Raw genomic sequence first — 13,893 nt, forward strand, 5'->3', positions numbered from 1 at the left:
ATTTTAGTTTTTCACAATTCTGTTCTTTGGTTGCTGATTTGTCTGAGGGAGAATTCAGGGCAGCCTCGTTTTACATCAAAAGTAATAAACATTCTTGCTCTTGTCTGAACTTAACCTAATTAAATTTAAATTTGAAATCCTTAAGCCTCAAAAAAAGACCTCAATGGCCAATGGCCACAGCTTTAGTCTTCCTCAGACTGAAGAATAAATACCATGCTGTTCACCTAAAGGCTCGATAATATTTGTCTTTGTGAAAGTGAAAATACTCATTCGTAACGTTTCTTGGTGAATTTAATAATCAAGGCAAAAGCTGCCGGATAAAGAAATCTTTACATTTGATTGTTTGAGATATTATGGCACTGCTACACATTTTCAGTATTCTTTGTTGTCATCAAATGTTTTCTATAAAAAGACAAAAACTAATGTGTCATCAAATACCTTTCTTATCCTTCCATACTTAAGTATCCTTCCATACTTAAGTTTTTTTTAGCATAACTTCACTCAGAAAGTAGTGCATTAAGCAGTCGCCTACAGAGCTGCAGCTAACGATTATTTTCATAATCGATTTTCTCGATTAATCGCTTGGTCGATAAAATGTCAGAAAATGTTAAGAAAAAACACTGATCAGTGTTTGTCAAACCTGGAAATGACGATGTTCTTGAATGTCTCGTTCTGTACACAAACCAAAAATGATTCAGTTTTAATGATTTCTTTGTTATGTGGAGCAAAGAAACAAAGAAAATATTCACATTTCAGAAGCTAAAACAATCAGAAATCCTGTTTTAATCATGAAAAAATGCTTCACACCGATTAATCGATAATCAAAATAGTTGACGATTAATTTATTGATTAATTGGTGCAGCTCTAGTCGCCTACTTATTGTGTGGTGAATAAAGTGCTATTGTCTGCAGAAGGACCCACTTAAGCAAAGTTACATTAGACACTGAATACAAATCTGAATATCCCCAAACATGACAGTGTGTAATCTTCAGATCTGATCTGCTGATATGACATTAACGAGAAAGGAGGCTGCGATCACAAAACACGTTTAAAATCCTCTTGATCTTTGTTGAACATGATCAGCGTCGTTTTTTTTATCTAACATTAATTAATACAGACACAAAAGCTCTCACGTACACATGTACCCTCATGGTGATTGAGACAAGGACACTTGAGGAGGATATAGTATAGAGATGAGATCGATGGGGCCACAGAAGAGCAATCGTCGTCATTCTTCACATCAAAGTGCTTTTTGTTTTGTTTTTTAAGTTAAAAATGTACAGTATACATATACACGTTTCTCTGGACATACAATAATAGCATGCTGAAAATTCACAGTTAAGTCTGGAAAATATTCAGTTTTTCTAAAGATGGATCTATGTCTTTGAAAACTATGTGAAGAGGCGTTTGATTTTTAAGAATATTTAGTTCTAAAAAGGGACATCACATGTCACATTGTGTCACAGTGGAAATTAAGGTGTGCGTGTGTGTGTGTGTGTGTGTGTGTGCTGTCAGACTGGATATATTTGGAAGAATTGTCCTAATGCAAAACACAGAGACTGAACTGAGTCACTATTGAACAAATGATGATGTGTGAACTGCTGTAGATCATTTCTCTCCGGGTCCACGGTCCACACAATGGATCTGAAAAGAATCCGACGGAGTTTCGAAGGCGTTATATGGGACTGAATCCAGACGAGTCTGTGCGAGACACGGTAAGCACCTGCTCCGATCCTCCCTGGCTGAGCTTCTCTGCACTGCGCAGGCCACCGTAGAGCCTCTCTTCCACTGAAACGACCAGCTTGTCTGACAATCTTCCTTCTGCCTCTGATAGGATAGATTGACTGCGGTTGTTGTTCTTGTTGTTGCCTCTTGGATCCATGCAACTTTGTGTTTGTGCAGTCACAGGACTCAAAGTCTGGCCAGTTGTGCTTTCCGTGTCCTTGTTTGTAGAGTCTTGGCAGCCATCGCCGTCCCCACCTGACGCTGCACAACTCGAGCTGCTCTTTCTTGCGACAGTGTCTTCTGATGTTTTTTTGGCTTCACCTTCACCTTCGATGACATGCCCGGCAGCTCCTTCGCTTGGTGGATCTTTGATCTCTGTGCTCCCTTTGGCCGGTTCTTCACAATCGGCAACCTCGCTGGCTTCTTCATCTGCAGCACTTGCAATGCGTGAGAGCGTGCTGTGGTATTTGGTGTCCAGAGGGTAACCCGCACTGTCACCCCTTCTCAGCGGAGTAAACCTCTGCCTCTCTAAAGATGGGGAGTACCTGCCCCCGGTGCTTGACCCTGGGTCACTGTACTGTTTGTGTCTCTGCCATTGTTTCCGGAGGTGAACTCTGGACCGGTGCCTGGAGCGCAGAGGAGAATCCTGCTGGTCGAACCGGGGATCATGACGAAGGAACTCATTGAAAAGTGCGTCTGTCTTTTCGTCAATGCTGTAGTCGCGGCGGCGTAGGCGAGGCCTGTGAGGACTAGACGGATGCGAGATTGCCTTTATTGGTGAAGTCACCAGCTGTGAATGTGAGTTTGGTGGTTTGTGAGGGTGAAGGGATTTAGGAGGAGGATGTTGTTCTTGAAGCACATGCACCTGGCTGCCAGTGTGAGATTTATCCTTTACTTTCTCTTCGGTCTCTGTTGGTTTTGTCACCTCGTCCTCCAGCTCCTCCTGAAACAGTTTGGCCTCGATGCTCTCGCACACTGAACCTTTTCTTCCAGAGTTAGTGAAGAACAAGCGTCTCTCTGATGCTGTCTTTCCTCTTTGGGCTCCTGGAGTCCCAAACAGCCGCATCTCCTCAGGGGCCCTTGACGGAGCTTCAATAGAGGCATACCCACTGTCCATCTGAAGGAGTTTCCGGCTACTTGCCTCACTCTCTCCTCCAGCTCCATTTCCCATCTCGCTGTTCCCACCTGATGCCCCTCTCATTCCTCCCTCCAGCTCCTCTCCCTCACCTTCTCCCTCAGGATCATCATCCAGATCCTGGGACAAGCAGCTGTCCAGGCCAGAGCGAGTTCCTGTACATCCAAAAGATGAGACACTGTCAGCATCACTGCGGATAGACTCGCGATCTGTGCTGCTCTGGTCTGAGGAGGCATATTGCTCCAGTGAGGCACGCAAGCTCCAAATGTCTCTGTACAAGGAAGGTGGGAGCTCCAAGCTCTCCTGGCGAATCATGAAGGAAAGAGATGAGCCAGAGTCAGCCCTTTGCCGAGCTTCAGCTCCCAACACTGCATCTTCTTCATCGTTGACCTCTGCCTCATTCTTTTTCCTGAGATCTGCCGTCGTGTCCTCTGTTTTTGCAGCTCTAGTTTCCCGTAACATGTCTTCAAACCGTCCCTGAATGGCAACTTCTTGTTGTGCCTCAAATAAGTCAGCATCATCTGTACATTCTAACTTGTTCGCCACTGCTTCCATTCTTTCAAATGCTCCTAGTTTTGTTTCATTTTCTACTTCCATGCCATTGGTCGTTGCCTCCTCTCGTCTCTGGGCCAGATTCTCATCTTTTGGAAAACATGGTACCTCTCTCCTGGTGCTACCACCACCACCCACCTCCACCATGGCCTCCAGTGTTAGCCTGCATAAAAGGAGTCATAATCATCAGTAATTCTGAGGATTACACATAAGTCATGGGGTTATGTGAAGGATTATACCGTACAGTACCTGCTGAGGAAGACTGAGGATGTGGGCGCAGTTGTGTGGTGAGACAGTGACTCTGCCGAGAGCGATTGGAGGCCACTGGTCTGGATAGGCGTGTTTGGCAAAGACTCAATGACCTCATCTTGCAGCGATAAAGCCTCATCCTCCGTGTGATCAGTGGTTTCACTTGCTGCTCTCTGTCTCTGGAAGGGCCTTCTCTTGGGCGATGCTAATTCACATGAAAAACATTTTTAAATGTTTCAATTGCAATGTTAGATATGAAGGGAAAAAAGCAGCTGTACTTAAGCCATTCATGACATTTATCCTGACCTTTAGCGTCCAGACTAGCAGCCCGGTGACTGCTGTCGAACTTCCACCTCCTGAAGTAAGGCCCTGCCCCCTCCAGACTAGCATGGCGCCGCAGTTTAGAGAAGAAATGTAGAACTGAAGTCGTCTGGCCCAAAGCTTGAGTCAACTCTCCTCTCATAGCCCTTTGGCTCTCAGCCTCTCCCCTGTCCCCGATAGCCTCCATCTGACCGAGGACATGAAAAGAGAGGACGATAGTGGGAGATGATAAGACATGGAAGAGCAGTTGAGGCAGATAAGCTGAGATTAATTGTTTTGGGCAGAGGTGGGGACAGTTTTTCATGCAATTTTTTGTTTTTAGCATGTTTCCCCTGCTCAAACACACCTGATTCAAACGGTCAGCTCATCAGTAAGCTCTGCTGAAGTCTGATAATGACCTGTTTATTTAAATCAGGTGTGTTGGAGCAGAGAAAACACCTAAAACGGGACCAGGAGTGAGAAACCCTGCTTTAGATGGTGGTCAACTGTAGAATTAGACCATTTTGAAAAGGTGAAACTCACCGTCTGTGACCGTGTGTGCAGTGTTTTCAGAGCAGACGAGGGCTGTCTCAGTCCCTGGTCCAGGATGATGGAGTGGTGCGGGTCTCCTGGCAGACCTCCACTGAGGCTCTGTCCCAGCCACTCAGGGACTCTTCTGTCAATGGGCTGGAGAAAGAAACATCACATCATGTGGAACAGAAATGACATGAGAGAATGAGATGATACGATCTCAAGGGGTCATCTTATACTGTATATCAATAAATTTTTCTTGTTTGAATATTATTAAAAGCATCTCGTGTTATTCACCCACACAGACCTGGTAGATGGTGAGGGGCAGCTTTGGAGCTGCGGTCTCACTGATGTTAACGATGCTGCTGTCTGCTGAGTCACACTCCATGATGGTGAGGATCTTGAGGTCACATGGGGCCGGAGGCAGGTGAAGGTGAGTCAGTCTGGCTTTTTTCAGATGGTGGAAGTCTCCTTCAGTCAGAGTGTACCTGATGAGAAGGAGGAAATGATCACTTTATATTTAAAAAAGAAAAAAAGTTCACTGAATATGCTGTAAAACTGCACGTTTATCCCACATGTACTGTACCTGCGTCCTTTGTCCTGAGTCGTCTTCTCCTGTTCGTAAAGTGCAGATTCGTTGAAGGAGACTCTGCGACCGGTCGCCCCAGTGGAGACGAATCGTTCCGACTCTCCAGCATGACAGCTGGAAGCTGAGAGAGCATCTGATTCATCCAGACGAAGGGTGATCTCTGAAAATAAATAATAATAATAATAAGTTAGAGTTAGTGACGACAGTGGGCCAGAACGTCAAATGAGAAAGCATACAGCTCTGACCTTGGGTGGGTTGAGAATCCTCAGCATAAGTGGTGTTTGTCTTCTCAGGGTCATCGCTGGCTCTGGTGGAAGAAAAGATATAAAACTCTCAGGCTCACTTTATTAGGAACACCTATCAATCTGCTTGTTATCACTAATGTGTAATGTGTAACTCCTGCCACTTTATTTCATGTCCTGTGTACAAACGTTTAGGGTCACCTATACAATTTGTCTGTGCTTTCCATTAAAACTCACATTTTATTCATCAAAAGAGTTGTAAAATTAATAGAAAATAAAATCTAGACATTGACAAGATTAGAAATAATGATTTTTTTTATTCAAAATAATAATTTTGCCCTTTAGTAAAAAGGGTTTTTCGTGTTTTCAGCTCAAGGGTTTTCAAGGGTTTTCTCATCATCCAATAGCCTTCTAACGTGATTAGCAAACACAATGTACCATTAGAACACTGGAAATGGGCCTCTATACACCTATGTACATATTACATTAAAAACCAGACGTTTGCAGCTAGAATAGTCGTTAACAATGTATAGAGTGTATTTGTGATTCATTTAATGTTATATTCATTGAAAAAAACATGCTTTTCCTTAAGAAAATAAGGACATTTCTGTCCTTAGCACAGCATCATAGCAAAGAGTCTATTGTATAAACTGTAACACTGTGTGCTCTTCAAATCACATCTTTCAGTGCCATATTCATAAAGGCTTTAATCCACTGTTGTCGTAATCCCTCTCCTGTAATCCTGCCTGCCAGCACCCACCTGGAGTAGCGCCGTCCACCCATGCAGCAGCAGTGGCAGAAGAGGAGCAGCAGGGAGAGCAGGACCAGCGTTGCCCCGGCAAAAACACTCAGCAGCACCAGCAGCAGCACATAGTTCTCCACCTGGCCTGCTGACACAGGCACATCCTGAAGGAGGTGAAACCACAAAAACAGGTTAGGACTCGTACATTCATGTGCTGCGGTGAAACACTTATGGACAGCACAACAATGAACTGTATCAACACAACACCAGCATGAGTTGTATCCGCAGATACATGTATTCAGGCCAGAAGTCACTGTCTTGATATTGCAGGCAGATATTGTGAAATGGCTACTTTAGTTAACGGGTCACTCTCTGAAGAATGTATTAGATGTTTAATTATCAAAAGCTGGGCTGTAAAAAGTCAGTAACACCAAGTATTTCTACAAGTTAAATAAGTTATTCTATCACTTTTGTGTGTTTATCCTCGGAATCTTAATGTTGTTACGCAGTACCATAACTGTGTTCAAATCAAATTGATTTGGCAGCTTGGTTTAATCTATTTTTTTGGGAACACATATTCACCATGAACTAGGTGCTTACTTACATATATAAGTAGCATACTTGCCCTTTATTAATCATTAAGCATGTATTAACACCTTATTCTACCTCTATAACAACATGAATTAAGATTGTTCCTACATAAGGTGTTAATACGTGCTTAACATTTACTAATAAAGGGCTATTATGCTATTGAGGTAAAGGAATACACTATAAAACGATGATGTAATTACATACATCCATTAAAAAAGGGTCAGTTGCTCACTGCTGGACCACATTTATTGGGTTCACTCTCCTCTTTATTATGGGCTTTCTGTAAAGAATGGAAGGGTCTGCTGCTGCATCCATTTTTCAGATGATCAAACACCTCGTGAGGAGCACAGCGAAGGCTGTGATCATCACATGAGCGATGCACAGGATTCCTTTGATGTTAAACCAAAGGGAGGCACAGGCAGGGTAAAGGTCAAACTGGAATCACAAACATCCATCTATAGCGCTTTATCCTCGTGATTTAACCAGACTAACGTGTGCGTTAGTTCTGCTGGCCTCTGTATGTTGAGAGCGTAACGTCTCTATGTTTACATTGTCGCTTGGTGTTGTAAATCGATCATTTTTGAGGTTTTATTTCAATGAACCTAACACTGTAGTGCACACGTAAATCACTTGAGTTTACAGACAAAATCTGTTTTATTCACACTATTGTCAAATGATCTCCATGTGACTGTCTGTGTGTTTTCTCACTGCGCACAGGAAGTGATTTGTTTCACCCCAGACCAGACAGACAGACGGGGGGAGGGACAGACAGCTGCGCGAGTAAAGTGAGACGGCTGCTAATGGGTTTCAGTAATGACTGGAAAAACACAAAGAAGTGACCTCAGAAAGTTTCGGAAAAAGAGCTGCAATGTCCTCACTGATCATAAACCCTCTAGTTTTCTTGACTTATTTACTGATTTCTCCTCCTCCAACATTTTAGCGCACACATGTTCGTAAGAAAGGAATGGAAATATCATCCCTGATGCCTTTAAACATCTAAATTAACATCATAGGGGGATGTTAATCTTTGGGAAAGGGGGTGCTACGGGGGTTTTACGACTACTGATTACATTGTTCTGTGTGAGGGTTTGTTTTCTCTTTTTTTACATTTCTGAATGAGTGGTGTGAGGTGTGAGTATATGTTAATAGGGGTGTGTGTGTGTTAATAGGTGTGTGCCTGTACAAAGACTCAGATTCTGCGTTGTAACCCAGAGTCATTTGGCTTCTATCAGACCCAACCAGCCACATTTTTTACTCCATTTTCTCCCGTTTATGTTCCGTTTTTATTTGCTGTACTTTGATTCTGAGAATTGTCAGGTAAGATGGGTTTATTGTCTGGTTAGATTCATTTGTGTGGTATTTTGGCCTTTGTCTATGCTGAAGCCATTTGGTCCTCCTTTTGTTATTCGGTCAGTAGCCTTCCACAACACCCCCCACCCGCCCGCCTGCCCTTTTGTTGCTGGTGTATAGACACAAATGCTCCCCCACTCAGGTCTGAGTATCGCTTAACAAAGCACATTTTTCCTTCTTTAAAGATGCAGAATACGTCTTTCATCGTGGCTGCCTAATCCCACTGCAACTCCCTTCCCAAACACATCTTTGACTCTCTGTGACTACTGAACCATCAAGTTAAGGTAAAAACAGTATTAACCACCTCACCAAAGCTTCCTACCTAACTCCTAACTCCCATTGAACACATCAAAACACGTAGGAGTTTTGCTGACAAGTTGCTGACAAAAATAAAAGTTTAAAATCAAATTAGAGCTGAAACAATGAATCGATTAATTGATTACTAAATGAATAATCAACCATTTTGATAGTCGATGAATCTGTTTTAAGTCGTTTCAGGATTAAAACAAAATTTCTGATTGTTTTAGCTTCTTAAATGTGGATATCTTTGTTGTTTCTTTGCTCCACATAACAAAGCAATCGTGAAAACTGAATCATTTTGGTTTGTGGACAAAAACAAGACATTCGAGAACACTATCATTTCCAGGTTTGGAAAACACTGATCAACATTTTGTGACATTTTCTGGACCAAACGATTAATCGATTAATCAAGAAAATAATCAGATTACGAAAAATAATCGTTAGTTTCAGCTCTAGATCAGACGCAGCACTGTTAGTATCAAATGTCAGCCATGTCGCACAAACCCTTGTCCTCACAGTTCCCTGTTCTCCACATTTTCCCACATCCTTTCCATTGCTTTGGTTCAGAAGGTATACTGTAGCAGCAGCTCATAAATCATTCATTTATTAACACGGTCAGGTGGAGGCTTGCGTGTCAGTGTTTGTGTTTTGTTGGCTCGGACAGTAATTGATTCTTCTCTCTTTAAGCCTCATCGTAATTGTTGCATTACGCTGTCAGCGAGGCGCTGGAATATTGAATAAGAAGAGGAATTAACACTCCAAAACTCTCTGAAGTCCTTTCCTCCTCGCAGTGATTCTTATCCAGACAAACACATTCACATACATCCTGCATCTGCTTCACACAAACACACAGAGATAACACAACTGCTCTCTTCCCCACTCTCTCTGATTAATCCTCTCAGTCTTGGCTGAGTGAGCCCGAGGATGCTAATCGAAACGTCAGCGAGACCCTTAATTCAATTTTCCAGCTCTTCTCAATGAGAGGGAAATGAGGCCTCCGCAGGCTAAAAATGGAAAATGGAGGAGGAGGAGGCGGTTGGCGGATGCAGAAGCACATGTGCAATCCCCGCACCAGACTTTCCTGGCTCTTCTTATGATGTCAGTTTCTAAAGAGAGCAACAAAAAAAAAATTGGGGCGATTTTCTCTGCCAGAGTGAGAATGTTCATCTGTTTCAATATTTGGCATTGTGAAATAGAAACGTGAAAGGCTGTCAATGTTTGTGCCGTTTTTTGGAGGAAATAATTGAGCGGAGGAACAGAGTTGACCTTTACCTTACGAAGACCTTAACAGCAGAGGCAAATAACCAAAGTCTGCTGATGATGATTTATATGACAAATGGCTCCATACCACTTTTTTTTCTGTCTGATACCAAAGCTGGTATCAGAATCCTTGAGTATCTACTGACACCAATGTCTCACAAGACAGTCCTTTTAGCCCTTGAAGAAAATGTTTTTTTTCCTGTGGGGGGCAGCATTGAGCCTCTCGGTCTACATCCTGCAAATTATTAGGGGCGGGGGTGCTGGTGCTGGTGCTGATTCCCGCTGACATATCGCTAAAGGTGGGGTACACCCATCACAGGGCCACATAGAGACAAACAACCATCCACTCTCACGCTCACACCTACGGTCAATTGACCAATTTGCCTAATCCCCAAATCTGCATGTGTTAGGACTGTTGGAGAAAACCCCCACAAATGGCTAGAATATGCAAACTCTATGCAGAAAGGTCCTTGTTCAGACCGAGTCCCCCTCTTGCTAAAGAACTAAACGACTAATAAATGAATGTATCTTAAAGCCTCAAAGGTGCTAAGTTTATTATCTAGTCATAAAATGACCTTGTGCTGTCATCAGAAATGAAGGAAACACTGTGAATGTAAATACTGGCCTCACTGATAACAATGCAGCAGCCAGTTTGAATACAAAGTAAAACATTTAGCTGGCTGCAAACTCTGTTTTTATATAGGTTTGGTGACATGGTCTGTTGCGCCAGCGGAGCTCGTAGCACTTCAGCACGAGGCTTTCCCAGCAGAGTAATCGCAGCGAGCTGCAGCTACGGGTTGGAAAATGCCAAACATCACTGAACCTGAAACCCTTTAAAAAGGTCTTGACCAGAGGAGATTAAATACAAGGGTTTGTGGAGTGGAGAGGAGTTAAAAATGGAGATGGATGAAAGATGAGGGGAAATTGAAGACAGATGCCAATGTGGATACTGCTCTCTCCCTTTCTCTCCCTACTTCCCCTTCTTTCATACACTTTGTCGGGGAATATTTCATATATAGATATACATATACATATATATATATACATATATAGTGTTTTTGCATTTTTTGTGTCCTATCATCATATGACGACTCTTTGTGCGAGTGGAAGCCCACATTCAAATTGTTTGTAGCCAGCCACAGGACGTACATATTACTTATACCGCCTTTAATCAGTCGGTTTTAAAAACATAGTTTTGTGACAATTTGTGTAACGTTTTTAATTATTATTATCTCCACAGAGGAAGCAGTAAAGACACACCATAACATGACTCAGCCTAAATGCTGCTGTTTCCTTTTGTTCAGACACAAAATGACTCAACTGTTTTCCTTTTTTTTTTTAGTTGTTCTTATTTGTGCTTAAAACAACCACGCAGCTGAAACCATGACTGCAGTGCGGATGCAAATCTCTATGAAGTATTTTTGTAAAAAGTAAGATTTTTTATTAATTTCTTTATCCCAAATCAGATCCAGTCATTTTGACCTGAATATATACACCCACTTCAAATAACAACTAATGTTTTAAATGATTAACATGTACATTATTGTCCAATTAAACAATTTTATATGTTAAATTTTAATTTCAGTGTTTTGTCTGAACAGTAGTTAGAGACATAGTAGAAAGACGTATTACTCTACAGCAGGGTTTTTCTAAATCTTGCATGTTTTAGGCGTTTTCCCTGCTCCAACACATCTGATTCAAATTAACAGGTCGTCATCAGGCTTCAGCAGAGCTTACTGACGTGCTGACCATTAGAATCAGGTGTGTTTGAGCAGGGAAACATCTAAAACATGCAGGACAGTGGCTCCCCAGGATCAGGAGTGAGAAACCCTGCTCTACAGTCTATGAGTCATAAGATTTAAAAAAAAAAAAAGTGTTATTTTGATTGAAAAATGACTCAAGCGGTGAGTATTTTCTGCTAAATCCTTACAGCCGTAACAGGTGCACAAGGGAAATGACGAGAGAGGCCTGACAAATGGCAGCAGTCGGTGGACGTGCATCAGGAAAACCGAGCTTACTGTATGTGCGAGAGAAACGGCAAACGCAGCGACTCTGCTTTCACCGTGAACGACGTGCCTCCACCAGACAGATCGACCGGTTTCAGCTAGAAGTGAGTGCTGCTGAATATAATAAGCTGTTGTTTTCTGCTTATAAAACCAATGATGGAGGAGGAGGAGGAGGAGGATGATTGTGTTTGTAAGGGAGTTTTGTTTTTTTTCATTCAACCTCAAATCTCCCTGAGGGCAAAACGTGTTAAACTAAGCACCATGTCACATATAGAGAGTCCATTTCTACATTCATTAGATGATGTGGTAGAGTACATTCAGTTTAAGCCTGTGGGGAGATTCAGCTTGAACATAGTGTGTGTGTGTGTGTGTATGTGTGCCCATGTATTACTAATGTTGTGGGGACGTTAAACTGTTTACACAGTCACATTGTGGGGACAAAAAGCAAGTCCCCATCATTTAAATGACTATATATTAAGGTGAAGAAAAGTTTTAGGGTTAGGTTGAGGGTAGGGGTTAGGATTAGGCCAGTAGTTATTATGGTTAAGTTTAGATTGAGTCTACAGGAAATGAATGTAAGTCAATGCATCCATCTATTATCTACCACCGGGGGGTCGCGGGGGTTGCTGTGCCTATCTCAGCTGACATAGGGCGATAGGCGGGGTACTAAGTCAACGCAATGTCCCCTGAAGTCATGAAAACCTCACGTGTGTGTGTGTGTGTGTGTGGGTTGTGAGTCAGGCAGGACCTCATCTCTGGACCTCAGATTAAGGTGAAGCATTAAAGCTGCAGTGCGTGACTTTGTTAAGAGTTAACACACATTGTGTTTAGAACTGGCAACATTTACGTGCTGCACACAGGAAGTGATGCATTTTGAACTAAGACATGATGAATGAATGAGGCAACAGGAACATTACACTAGCAAAGCAAGACGCACGTTGGAGTGTGACACACACACACACAGTAGCGTCAACGGGTTAAATGCTTTTTTGAGTGAGTGTGAATACGTTGACACACCCACCCCGCATTAACACATACACACATTCACCGCAAGAATTTGCCTGAGCGTCTGTTGCTTAATGAAATCTGCTGTTTGTGTGGGTTTTTTTGTTTTTTTTACAAACACAGCCAAACAACAAGCAAGAACAGCACCATCAATCAGCTGGAGCAGTTCAGGCTCTTATCAAGTCTTCAGGACGTGTTTCTAACACACTCAGTCCAGGCGAATCACAGTCAATTCTCCCTCTGCACAGACAGCTGTAACCGTCAGATTATCACTGCTACAGTCCTGGATTATAGTCAGATCCTCTTTGGATAGCTGCTACTGGAACTCTGTGGTTCACTGTGCAAACCCCTTTTTGATAAGCTTTTACATGGAGTGATTTTGTGATGGATTTTCACTTTTATTGGCTGAGAAGAAACATAGAGGTTTTCGTGAAGAGTAAACTCTGCTTATTTTCTGATCTGCCAAATAGTGACATATTTTTTCCCTGATTTGTTTTGGCTGTGAATGTTGCACTTATACAAAATATTATGTAAATAAGTATTAAATACATAAAACGGAAAACAGCAACCCTTGGCCATGACTTATAGAACAGATATGTATATAGATTTTCTTTCTTTTAAAAATAATAATAATAATGTTGTGACTTAACTTAACTTAACTTAACCAAACCCTTGGATTGGCAGCATTTAGATGATGAGACTGATTCCAATAATGATGCGTGTTGATGGAGTCAGTGATGGGGGGGTGCAGCGGTACTCACAGTGGAGTTTTCAGTCAGACTTTTCAGAACAGGTAAATCATTGCTCATGGTCCAGGTCAGCGTGGGTGAACCCTGCAGAGGACGGAGAAAGGGCAGTAGGTCAGACAGAGCCACTCCTGCTTTCTGACATATATATATATATTTACATTTAAGAAACACACGTGGTGAAATTGAAACACGGAATATTAAAACCATCAGCGACACAATCCTACAAACAAGTATCATCTACGCTGTCAAATACAGACACGTCTTAGCCCTCTGTCTTCAAGCTCTGCTTCAAAACTAAAATCCCATGACACATCAGTGACTTTCATTATTGCTCATGGTGACATTTTGCATCATTACCATAAGCATGGATAGTGTCGTTTGTTTTCAGTCAATCCTTCCTACACCATCCTGTTGCTGTCAGTGTTCACACACATCATGAGTCATGAGTCACTCACTAACGCAGAGTTTACCTTCAAAACTACAGTCATGACATCTGCTGTTTCTAGACTAATTACACATGGTTGTTAGTTCTGATATTCTTTATAGTCAACGCCCCTTACAAATGTA

The 13,893-nt window shown here is 42.2% G+C and overlaps 1 protein-coding gene across 1 annotated transcript; it reads right to left on the reverse strand.

The window, feature by feature from the left end:
- Positions 1 to 1,675: 1,675 nt before the first annotated feature.
- Positions 1,676 to 13,386, reverse strand: cbarpa (CACN subunit beta associated regulatory protein a; the record flags this gene model as incomplete). Its single annotated transcript, XM_083889538.1, has 10 exons — positions 1,676 to 1,980; positions 2,053 to 3,575; positions 3,662 to 3,866; positions 3,968 to 4,169; positions 4,505 to 4,648; positions 4,800 to 4,980; positions 5,079 to 5,241; positions 5,327 to 5,388; positions 6,084 to 6,229; positions 13,339 to 13,386. The coding sequence occupies 10 exons, from the start codon at positions 13,384 to 13,386 to the stop codon at positions 1,676 to 1,678; spliced, it is 2,979 nt and encodes a 992-aa protein (XP_083745664.1).
- Between the last annotated feature and the right edge of the window lie 507 nt (positions 13,387 to 13,893).

The sequence above is a fragment of the Microchirus variegatus genome, assembly GCF_963457635.1.
Source record: "Microchirus variegatus genome assembly, chromosome: 5".
In the NCBI taxonomy this organism is placed as follows: Eukaryota; Metazoa; Chordata; class Actinopteri; order Pleuronectiformes; family Soleidae; genus Microchirus; species Microchirus variegatus.